The sequence below is a fragment of the Electrona antarctica genome, assembly GCF_951216825.1.
Source record: "Electrona antarctica genome assembly, chromosome: 13".
Taxonomy (NCBI): domain Eukaryota; kingdom Metazoa; phylum Chordata; class Actinopteri; order Myctophiformes; family Myctophidae; genus Electrona; species Electrona antarctica.
The window spans coordinates 13,111,984-13,124,174 of NC_136794.1; the positions used below are offsets into that span (position 1 = coordinate 13,111,984).

The 12,191-nt window shown below is 43.5% G+C and overlaps 1 protein-coding gene and 1 long non-coding RNA gene across 3 annotated transcripts in view; one reads left to right on the forward strand and one right to left on the reverse strand.

The window, feature by feature from the left end:
- The first annotated feature begins 807 nt into the window (after nucleotides 1-807).
- Nucleotides 808-7,172, forward strand: LOC306935937. Its single transcript, XR_013791444.1, has 2 exons — nucleotides 808-6,044; nucleotides 6,075-7,172. It is a non-coding gene; the product is annotated as an uncharacterized lncRNA (long non-coding RNA).
- plcl1 (phospholipase C like 1) overlaps nucleotides 6,037-12,191 on the reverse strand; it is an 82,936-nt gene continuing 76,781 nt past the window's right edge. Inside the window, exons 9-13 of one of the 2 annotated variants that reach the window (XR_013791441.1) lie at nucleotides 10,230-10,433; nucleotides 8,694-8,769; nucleotides 7,888-7,997; nucleotides 7,256-7,783; nucleotides 6,037-7,184 (exon numbers count right to left, since the gene is read on the reverse strand). Coding sequence is in view for 1 of the 2 variants with exons in the window: in XM_079519279.1 (XP_079375405.1) it covers nucleotides 7,607-7,783; nucleotides 7,888-7,997; nucleotides 8,694-8,769; nucleotides 10,230-10,433 (567 nt within the window). In the remaining variant the exon portion in view is untranslated. Of the gene's footprint in view, nucleotides 7,784-7,887; nucleotides 7,998-8,693; nucleotides 8,770-10,229; nucleotides 10,434-12,191 lie in introns of both variants that reach the window. The other variant, XM_079519279.1, reaches the window with a different exon arrangement.

Consider the following 12,191-nt stretch of genomic DNA (forward strand, 5'->3'; position numbering starts at 1 on the left):
GAGGAAGAAGTGAGTGTCTGACTGGCCCTCAGCAGAGGTTCTGAGGAAGAAGTGAGTGTCTGACTAGCCCTCAGCAGAGATTTTGAAGGAGTGTCTGACTGGCCGTCAGCAGAGGTTTTGAGGCTTGCTGCTGGTCCCACACAGCTGTTCATGATCAGCACTAATGAGTGGAAGAGTTGCTCACCTCACATGACTGTCTGTCATTGTGGTACCATGGTAATTAACACAGTAACATGCCAGGGCCTGTGACAGGGCCATGACAGCCATGCCATTCAGTGCTGTGAGGGTGGCCTGCTGTGACAGGGCCTGACATCCATATACAATCCTACTTGTAATTGTAACAGTAAGTGCAGTACAGGTTAGACTTAGGACGGAGTTAATCAAATGCCCATCTCTTACACATAGAATAGAATAGTCTATTCTCTTTGTGATATTGTTGTTCCATGTTAAATGTGATAAAATTTGATACATTAAGCTCGACTTCAACTCTGGAATTTATTGTGATTCTGTATTATTTTAAAGATAATGGTGTAACGTGGAGTAATAAAACTCAAAGCAATACAGTGCTTACAGGTGAATTCAGGAATACAACTGAGAGTGATCTAATAATGAACTCAACACAATATTATTACATTCCTGCACTCTTCCTCTGTAATGTCGATGGAACAGCAATGAGATAAAAGCTCATCCAAGGACACAATTGGAAGTCAAATTGTAGCAGTGAAGGGAACTTCATCAAGTTTGTTTAAGTTACCTGTTTTAGAGTGGCAAAGCAACACAGAAAGGATGCGACAATAGGATGTGGTCAGTAAAAGATACATTTTATTTAGTCTGGGATACATAGCTTTTGTTACGTCTAATTGTTTGTCAGATAGAAAACACACTAGCTTTTCAAAATAAAAGCAAGGTCCATCTAATTAATAATAATATTCCTTTATAGCTTTAAAACACTTCAATAAATACTTCTCTCCCTTCTATTTCAACAAGTCATACAGTAACAGTAAGAACAATCAAAGTTTGAAAAAGGTTCAGAGGTGTAGACACAGGCCAGTACAGACACACAGCCTAATTTATACTGAAGTTTATGCTCCACGAAAGGTACTGATTTCCAGGGTGCTAGTATTGTTTTCGTCACACAACAAAATAACCATGAAAGGACCTAGGTTCAAACAGTATGTAAAACACCTTCATGGCAGAGGCAACACACATTCCTAAAATATTTGAATGTTTTTAGAACTATTTCTTCCCTGGTTGAAGGGTACAGAGACAACTACTACTGTAGGTCTAGGTTAAGACACAAGGTTTAACATGAATTAGCATGTATCTGTGCACCACTCCCATCTGTGAATATCTTTGTATAAGAGCAGAACAAGAGCCACAATTTTATTTAAGGTCCTGTATGTATGTTCTATAGTGAAGTGGTTTTCAAACTTGTTGTGCCCTAGGCACACTAATGGAGTAATGGGCAAGTCAAAATCTCAATACACCAAATACAAGCAGCTTATGTCTTGCTTGTAGATCTGCAGTTTTGTAGAAAATTAAGGAAAACAATAATAGTAACAATAATATAAAAGGTTTTGCCTGTAATGACCCAAAATAGGGATGGCAGTGTTGAAAAAGAAAATGAGAATTTGCCTCTGTATTGAGAAATGAGTGCACACACTACAAATATAGTACTTAAAAATAATTCATATTATTTTGTATAGCTGTATACTGTATATTGAAATAATGTGTGGTTGTCACATATTCCCAGGCACACTTGGACTTGTCTCACAGCATACCGTTTGGGAAATAGTGGACTGGACAGGCCCACATTACAGCTGTGCTGGGTCACCACATAATACAGTAGTAAAGCACTGCAGTGAAGCAACAGAGTGCCTTCTCCAGACGTTAACATGGGGCATTACAAAGCTATGTAAATCAAGAGCCATATGTGGTCATACAGGACATGTCAATAGTATGAGGAGAGCTAGGACTTAAAGGTTTCATACCTAATGCGTGGAATTTAGCCACTTGTCTTAAACCCTCTTTAATTACTTAGTAATATAACACTTAGATGACTAGACTAAGGTCGGCTCTGTATCTGTGTCTCACTGAAAATAGCCGATCTACAAGCTCATTTTTAGTTAATATTCCCCCCCGGAATAGGGATGCTACTGTAGGGTTCAACTGGTTTAGTTACATTTAAGATAGTTTAGTTTGGACAGGTTTCTTAGTGGCTCAAGTGATGTGTGTGCTACACAGTAAAATCCTGTTCATTTATCTATTTTTAACACTGAGAGTGTACGAATGTAACCAAAATGACCCCAGAGGATTTTAATTGTGTAGCACTCACCTGGATGAGTCTTTGCAAAGGTGCTGGAGACATGAAAGCTTCCACACACAATTAAGTAATTTCCGCACACACAGTTGAGTTCTATGCAGACCCTCGTGCCACTGTGCCAGTTTAATCACTCTCAAGCTGGTGTTTCTATTTTGAGCATGTAAGGGTAAGCCATTCTGTTCTGTTTTCGTAATTGTCCTTTTTTTGCAGAGCAGAAGAGACAAACTCAGTGACCCCAGTTCACCAAATTCAATGTGCATCTGTCGAATCAATCCAGTGCCAGGAATGACTTTAATTAAACCCTAGACTTAGGTAATTGCCCCCTCCTGTTTTCACTCTACACTAAATATCTTCCCCGAAAATAGCTGATCTTTAAGCTCACAACACGCTGTGTTGCAATGCGTCATATTTCTATTTCCGGTGAAAGTTTCAAGTGATTCAGCCTAATGTGGGCCCTGGGCAGGCCTAATGATAGACATTTGAGCTACCTACAGCTCCACTCGTGTCTACAACCCAGCCTTTAGTTTTTCCACACAGGTAGGTAGACTCCCTGACCCCTCCGCTCTGCAGGTAAAACCCCAACGCCCTCTAACCTCCGGGGCCAATTGTCCCGGTTCAGTGGTTAAGAAAACCCGGAACACAGAAAGATAATACTGTGGTTAGTTTTACTGGGACTTGGACATCAATAATGCAGAGACCCTCTCCCACATGTAAATGGATCTCTTTGTGAGGATACCTCAAGCTAGAGTATGGTGGTTTTCAAATACGTCAATGAGCCTCTCCAGTGCGTTGCAAAGAAATACGGTTCGAGAAGTTACCGACCAGTTCGGTATATTTGCAAGGTAATATGGCCAATTGTTTGGCGATGAGAGTGTGCCCTATCAGAGGGAGCTGGTTTAGGTGCACATCAGGTCACAGTAAAGCGTAATTTACACACACCTGAGGCCTCCAGTGAGTTAGCTCTGTATTAATAGACCCAAGCAGCAGGCGCTGTCACCATGTCTGTCTCTGAAAGCCAATTATGAAGCCCTGCAGGTTCCCCCTGATACACACACTCCATCCCCATTCTTTAATCCTCCCCTCCATTCTTTTCACCCTCTCTCTCACACACACACACACACACACACACACACACACACACACACACACACACACACACACACACACACACACACACACACACACACACACACACACACACACACACACACACACACACACACACACACACACACACACACACACACACACACACACACACACACACACACACACACACACACACACACACACACACACACACACACACACACACACACACACACACACACACACACACGAGGGAACAATGACTTTGACAGATCAGGTGTGACAGAAGTCACTGCTGGAAAAACAAACAAAAAGGAGAACCAATGCAAACCCAAAGGAATGTTGACAGGCATCACATAAGGTGAACAATGGGATGTGACGAGATCACACACACACACACACAGTAGTACAGTACAAATTATTATACAAATTAAGGTATCGGGTAGTACATAGTAGAGTACAGTACATAGTACACGTCAGTGTTGCTGTGTTTGGCTTTTTCACTGAGAATGGCATTTGTGGCAATGTACTCCGGTTGAGTGAGATGCAAGTGAGTGGATTCAGCTTGACAGATAGGTGTGTAAAGTCAAAGTTATACTATTATCTAGTAGTTGATACGTTGTGAGCTAGATCTGCTATGTTAGACGTGGGACACCACCACGAAACAAAGGCTATAAAACAGGCTTCAGTGAAACCAATATGAGTACACCTTTTCATCCGTTATCATGCTGCCTCCCAGACTTTCTCAAACCCCCAAAAGCAGAATACATTCATTATAATCTCTGCTGGGCAATTCTAGGTTGTGGTCACTCACAATTACCTAGTGATCATTCATGTGCCACTTTGTTCCAGTGCTTCAAATGCTCTGTAATGCTCTGACCATCGTAGTTGGAGATATATTATATAAATATGTATATATTAATAAAATACTTTTTGAGTTATATTTGGAGTATTCCTCAATTTCAGAGGTGGGACAACAACAGGAGAGCTTTGTCGACTGCACCAACTCAGGGTATTTCAAATGTACATTCATTTTCTTCTCTCCGTTTTGTTCTTTTTGTTACAACATACAGGAGTAGAGTGTCGGACTTGTACAATATGACAAATTTAAGGTATTTCTTCTCAGGTAGCCAAGTTTAGTAGTTCAGGATCTCTCTTGCTGTGTGTTGTTTAAAAGCAGCATTAAAAGATACAAGAATAAGCAGGGGTATGATATCCGACTTAAGAGTACTATAGCATCACTTGTGTTTTCATCCCTCGTCAAGAAGCACACATGTACAATTACAACGGTATCAAAGGCCAACACCACCATTGACAGGTAAGCACAATCATCAAAATGAAAGAGTTAGTAGCACCAGGACACCAGTTTGTAGTTCTTTGTCTAGCTACAAGCTAATCACAAGTGTCACTGAGTTATGCATGCTGTCACAGCATATCCCTTCAGTCAATTACACATTCTGTAAAGCAGTCCCATAAGAGGCCCTCGCAGCCTAGCAATATTGTCATCATTGCTAAATCTAAAATAGTACACTGGTCAAAATCATTATAATTCTAGTAGAATGCTAGAATTATAAAACACTGAAAGAACACTGAGCAATGTGAACATCCCCTGTCCACATGTGTAATCATATCTCTGCTGTCGGGAAGAAACCACCTAACATTTTTCAGAAAATGAAGAAAACCTTATATTTTGAATAACAAAGCAATACTGCCTCATCAAAGTTGGTGTTGTGACTTTATATTGTTATATTATATTACTTCCATGAGACGGGGAGAGGTGGTGGAGTTAAGTTGCTTTAGCAGACAGTTCTTTAGCAGAGGGTCCAATGGGTTAAGAGGTTTTGTTCTGTGCACTTTTTACTACTTTTCCTTGGTTCAATATTTTCGAAACAACACACAGACGTAAAGGGTGTTCAATAGCACTGATTTATGCACAACAAAAAAAAATCTACAATGTAGTTCGGTGGTTTCCTCCAGACAGCAACTACTGTATATTATGTTGATCCCCATGGCTCCTAGCTACTGTACAGTGCAGTACACAGTAAAATCCTTAGTGTTAGTGTCATTTAACTGTAGTTTTCAAATGTATCCCAATGTATGCATGGACCCTCATGGGGCCATTTGATTCAATTTGTACACGCTTTTAATTCGTTAAATAAATTAACCATTTTCAAACTGGTCAAGCTATTTTGGGCATGTGCAAAAATTATGTTCCCCCCCCCCCCCCCCCCCCCCCAATAAACATTTTCGGAAATTTGTAAAAATAGTCTACAACTTGTAGATGTGCTTTCTTTAGGATTTGACTGTGTAGTAAAATCCTATGTAAGTAGTAGTACCACCACAGCAGTAACACATCAACAACCTCTCCAGTTACCACCTCTCTTCCCCTTCAGTATCCATTCACCTGGATACACATTACCAGTTTGGACCAGGTCAAAGGTCATCGGTGGTTGAGATAACAAGGGCCACGCCACATACAGTAAGTGTGTCTGCTAATTGCATTGGGTATTTGAAACAATACTGTAATTGGGTCAGAAAGAGCTAAAAGAAAACAGGGCTTGTGCTTCTGTGTGTGTGTGTGTGTGTGTGTGTGTGTGTGTGTGTGTGTGTGTGTGTGTGTGTGTGTGTGTGTGTGTATGTGTGTGTGCGTGCGTGCGTGCAGAGCTGCACAAGGTACCACTGTAGAGTGCTATTTTTACTCGGTCATCAAAGAAAGAATTACTGTAATATTAAAAGAAATGACTTCATTTGAAAAGGAGAAGTATAATGTAGCTTATTAATATTGCAGTATATCGATCTCAAATCTAGCTCATATTAAGCTACTAGAAATCTGTACGTAGAGTATTCATGCTTACTTTCCACCCCTGTAGTCTGTGCGTGCGTGTGCGTGTGTACAGAGGTGAAAATGGTACTGCTGTAGGGTACTACTTTTAACTGTGTGTTAGCGCCATTGTGAGGAATTTTGGGCCCCATGAAAAGATATTATACCGGGCCCGTCATCGCATAGCACATACTGACGCTGACATTAATACTGTGGGCCCCCCATGTAGCCTCAGGCATCATGAATCGTTGTTAATTATGACAAAATTATGTACAGTACTACAAATGGAAAGAGAAAAGCGGTGCTTTACAATAAAATATAACAGGAGATCTCGAGCACAGATGCACACACTGTTAGACACACTCATAAACACATACACACCAGTCCTCTGCCAGTGTAATGAAAGGGCACAGACATGGAACAAGGAACAAGGAACACCAACATGGCCGCAAATGTCAGTTTCTCGTCAGGCTGGCTGTCACACGTTGATCTGGGGTTCCTGTTTTTCTCCTCACAAGTTCAGGAGTTAAAATGTTAAATCTGTATAATGTTTCCTGAAAGAGACATTGAAAGTTCAAATGTCATTAGTTTGTTTAGTTTAGTTTTTTTTGTCCATCACAGAAAAAGAACATTCAAAGTAGAGCCTGTTGGCAGGATTGACCTTTCACTGGTCAACACCTGGTAACTCAAGCGTGTGAAAAATTCACAGCTCTAGTCAAGGCTACTCTAACACTAGTCTTGCGTAGCCAGAGATATCTGCCTACCGAACTGATATCTTAATCTTAATTCAATGTAAGGACTCAAACAGGGTGGAAACAATGCAGAGATTTTAACCCATTTTGACCTGAGATCAGATTCTAAAAATGTCTTCTACATCCTGACAGTTTTCTGAAAAAGCTATGTTTCTATGTCAGTCGTTCTTCGATTTTTCAAAAATAGCAGACCTACAAGCTCGTAGCACGCCACTCGGTGGCGCGCTATGAGCTTGTAGATCTGCTATTTTTCAATAGCAAAAGCACAACATAATGCTAACACCAAAAGGGGTTAAAAATAAATGCATTGCGGAACCAATGCAAAGACTAATGAGGTGGTCCTTCGGGTTGGTCTCAGGATTTGCTTTGAAAACCGCCTACTGATTTCAAAACAGGTTTGCTGGCGCATGTTTTCTCTGCTGTTTTGGCCACTACATTGAATTAAGATTTCCCCAGATGTATCGTTGTAGGCTTAGATATCTGTACGATATCTGTACGTCTGAGAGTACAACTCCTCTCTTGCCTCCTCCTCAACACCCACTCTCCTCCCTTCTGTCTCTGGAAGTGTTCCAGGGGGAGAACGCGTGTGCGTGTGTGTGCCTGTGTGTGCGCGCGCGCGCATCAGATGCGCCCGTTGCCGTGCGCGCTGCCCCTGCGACCGGGCGGGTGGGTGGTGTAGTGCAACTCAGCCGCGGACGAGGAAGAGGAGGTGAACCCGCAGGCCTCGCACGCCAGAGCCAGTTGCCTGAGAGCGTCCAGAGAATCCATCTTAGCTCCTCGCAGCAAATCACACTGACCCTGCAGCAGATAGAGGGAAAACAGGTGGGTGAGTGCGTGTGCGTGTGTGTGTGTGTGTGTGTGTGTGTGTGTGTGTGTGTGTGTGTTACTGCATCTCTGTGTACCTTCAGCACAGTGATGTTCCAGGTGAAGCTCTCCAGGGCTTTACACTGCTTGCGTCCTTTCAGGCCCTCCTTCTCCCCGAGACGAGGCAGCTCCTCATGGAAGTCCATGCCTGATGACCACAAATCCACCTCCCAGTTAGCAAGAGACCTGTACTAATAATGAGGTCCAGGGGACTACAGCATTTTACTATGATACACCTGCTCCGTTGAAGGCTTTGTTAGAAAATAATGTAGAACAAGGAAGGGTAACCATGGGTTCACTGCATGAATGTGCTCTTCAAGGTACATGGCAATCAGCCCGCTGGATTTTGAGATCTCTTGTGTGCAAGTGGGTCATTTTAGTCTAAGGGTGGCACTAGGAAAGACCACTGAGATCAGTAGAATCCTCCCTCCAGGGAGCATGAAAGTGCACAGCAAAACAGCTCCAGAGAATTGTGACTTTGGGGACTATATGGGGGGACTGGCTATTTAGAGAGGGGGCTAATGAAGTTTACATAGAAGTCAGTCAATTGTGTTTGTGGGGAGGGGGGCTTAGGGAGGCTAAGCATCCACCAAGGGGGGGGCGTCCCTGATTGCAATGCAGCTGGTCATATGAGATATTGTTCTGGAAGCAGAGTCAAGGATGAACAGACTGAATTACATTGTCATCCTTAGAGTTGCCATCCGTAGATCCCTCGTGGGAATAAAGTGTCTACAGTGTGTATTTATATGACTAAATGTAACTTGAATTCAGTGAAATGTTTGCATGCATGCATGCATGCATGCATCCATCCATCCATCCATCCATCCATCCCCTCTTCTCTCACCTTCTTTCTGCACTTGTGCAATCCTCTCCTGAACAGCATCCGCACCCTCTATCAGCTGCTTCTGGGCTGCGATCATCTGCAGTGACAGACAGAATGACAGACATTGTACAGTAGATCATCTGCAGTGACAGACAGCAGGACAGACAATATAGGCAGGTGGAGACAGGAAGATGAGGGGTGGAGACACGGCAGGTGGATGAAAGAATGTAGATAGAAAGATAGAAAATGAGATAGAAAATCTTACTTTCTTCATAGTATGTATAATTCATTACCTTATATGTCTTACAATATGCAAGTTGCCATTTTACTGGGAATGTGATGAGAATGGAAATGAATTGACGGTTGACCAAGTAATTAAGCAAGTAAATGATTGCAAGAGAACTGAAATAAATACAATGTGGGGGGTGGAAGACAAGCTACAATCTTCTCATTCTTCCAGTAAAACCGGATACAATATTTTATCTCCTCCCACAATTTGAGGGAGGAGGGAAGAATGTGGGATGACTAACCCAGTGTGTGTGCGCGAGTGCGTGCGTGCGTGCGTGCGTGTGTGCGCACGTGCGTGCGTGCGTGTGTGTGCGTGTGTAGGAGGTAACAATAACTGACTTCATGGCATTGACCTGTTGGCGTAACGCTGAGTGATAAACCCTGCACACACGGGACACACACGCAGATTAGACACACCAACGGACCGGCATGCGGAAACAACGGTCGAACATGCGCTGCTCCGTGCTTGCGGTTAGGGTTAGGTTATAGGTAGGTTGTCAGTCTAATGACAGTCGGACCAATAGTATGTCTAAACTAAAGCCTGTACCCGCACACACACACAAAAAAACATCACAGACATTATCACCACCCACATACAGAAAATAAACACTAAGTGATGGATGTAAAAGTGTGCGTGCGTGCGTGCGTGCGTGCGTGCGTGCGTGCGTGCGTGCGTGCGTGCGTGCGTGCGTAGGAGGCAGATGACTCAGAGCAAGCCTGATTTCATGAAGTGAGAGTGGGAAGAAACACAGGTGGCAAACGGGCTCCTGCCCAGGCTGCCCAGGCTCTGGACAGGGCCCAAATTAGCCAATTGATCACACCTGATCAGTGATCACCCCTAGATCTCCATATATGGAGCTGGCCTGTTCTGACATCACAATGTTGTTCTGACATCTGCATAGACTTCATATTTGGGCATGCCTGACAAATAACTCCATATTTGGGCAATTGGGCATAAAAGGGACATAGACATAATAAATGGGTGGGGGCATTAATTCCCAAATTGCATCGTTCCAAGTAGACCAGTGCCCAATGGGCACCGCTCTAGTACCAACAAATGTAGGTAGGCATCCTGGCTTTGGTTCCCATACTCACTGTGTCATAGGCAGTCAGTAGTTTGCGTGTGGGCTCTGTGAGGCTGACCCATACTCACTGTGTCATAGGCGGTCAGTAGTTTGCGTGTGGGGTCTGTGAGGCTGACCCATACTCACTGTGTCATAGGCAGTCAGTAGTTTGCGTGTGGGGTCTGTGAGGCGGACCCATACTCACTGTGTCATAGGCAGTCAGTAGTTTGCGTGTGGGCTCTGTGAGGCTGACCAGGGCCTCCAGACTTGGGTAGCCGTCTCTCAGCACCATGCTGGCTCCCATGGTACCCTCGGAGCTCTGTAGCCGTGTTGCTAGACTCTGGATGCACTGCTTCAGCTTGGCCACCGGGGGGAGCCCACACTGCTCTTTGAAAGCAACAGAGGCACTCTGGAAGAAGGAGAGATACAGAACGGAAAGAGAGTGAGAAAGGAAGAAGAGGAGGCCTGCTGGGTATCGGGTCTCGGGCTCTGACGGTCAGATGTGGCGTGATGTTTACAGAGGCAGAAAGCAAATTTGGGCTCCGATCAAATAAAAAAGGTAAAAAAACACAGAGGGATTACGGACAGCATTTAAGCCTGATTCATACCCAGTTGCACATCGTGTCTCCAACCAAAAATAGCCAATCTACAAGTTCTTCAGTGAGTAACTACGTATAAATCATGCGTTACACATCCTCACCCCCCTCCCACCACCAAAACCACATTCTCATTATAGTCTCATGAAAGAAACTGATGTTCTCACCTTCCACTGAGAACTTTAATGGTTGAGGGTAGTCGATAACAACTTAAGAGAGACAACAATACTATGCGCTCAAATTAGATTAGAACAGAGAAGAAACATCTTAGAATAGAAAAGCTACAATACAATGACTCCAAAGACTGCCACAGGCTCTCGTATATGTCATGTTAATGAATGGATCTTGTCAACCACTTCCCCGGTTCTCTAAACTACTGCGTTGCTTGCTGCAGAAATGTTTTCTCCAAGGTTTCGTCACGGTTACAGCCATGGCCATGATTGATGAATAACTTAAGCCCTGTATACCGGTACATCGTTGAGCGGAGTCCCCCAGGGATCTATACTAGGCCCTCTTCTTTTGTCCCACGACACCAATTATTCTTCACGGAAGGTTTTCAACTCAGAACAGGGAAGCTGGGGTTCATGGGCTTAAACAGGTGGGTAATATTTGTCTGATGTGCTGGTTCTTCTGTCTGTAAGTTTGTAACGCAAAACTAAATCAATTGAGGAACCTGTTGATCTTAGCTGTTGTTCTGGCACTGTTAATTTAACACTTAAATGTAAGTGTTTTTACACTCTTGATTATTGGAGGCTATTTGTCACCTGGCAGAGTCCAGGTGACAAATAGCCTGTGTGTGTGTGTGTGTGTGTGTGTGTGTGTGTGTGTGTGTGTGTGTGTGTGTGTGTGTGTGTGTTTGTAATAAGTAACTGTGGCAGGTGAGACCACAGCTGGACAAATGACAGCGAAGCAGACGATGGTCAGACAGGAGAGCTAAATTTAGTTGACATCAGAGAGAATGGACAGCAAGATGGAAGCAGGGAGACTGAAGAGATGTTTGTGAGTGAGTGACTGTTTCTGGTCAGCAGTGTGCGTGCGTGCGTGCGTGCGTGCGTGCGTGCGTGCGTCGCGAAACTGAGGGAAATTGTGTGTACTGTATCTACAGATATAAGCTGGGCCTTGCTCTGGGCAGGTTCACTCTCTCTCTCTCTTTGTTAGTATTTATAGATAGGTGTATAATCCTATCCTCCTACTATCATCTTCTCTCTCTCTCTCTCTGTCTGTCTGTCTGTCTGTCTGTCTGTCTGTCTGTCTGTCTCTCTCTCCCCCTCTCTCTCTCTCTACAGAGAAGTTGCAGGTAGTCTGATTTCAGCATAGTCATGCACATGCAATCTAGATTCTGACCAGACATCTTGTCAACAGTCTAAAAATACAACAGCCTCCTGACACCAAACCCATGAGTGTACCCATTTTGTTTAGGACGCTATGGAATTGTCTAAAACACAAAAGATTTGTTTGAATATAATAATAATATATCCCAGTTTGGTCATATTTTACTCCATTGTTCTCTGGCACCGGAAATATAGTCTTAGAAATTATATGAGGGGAATACCGTATTTGACAATGGCATT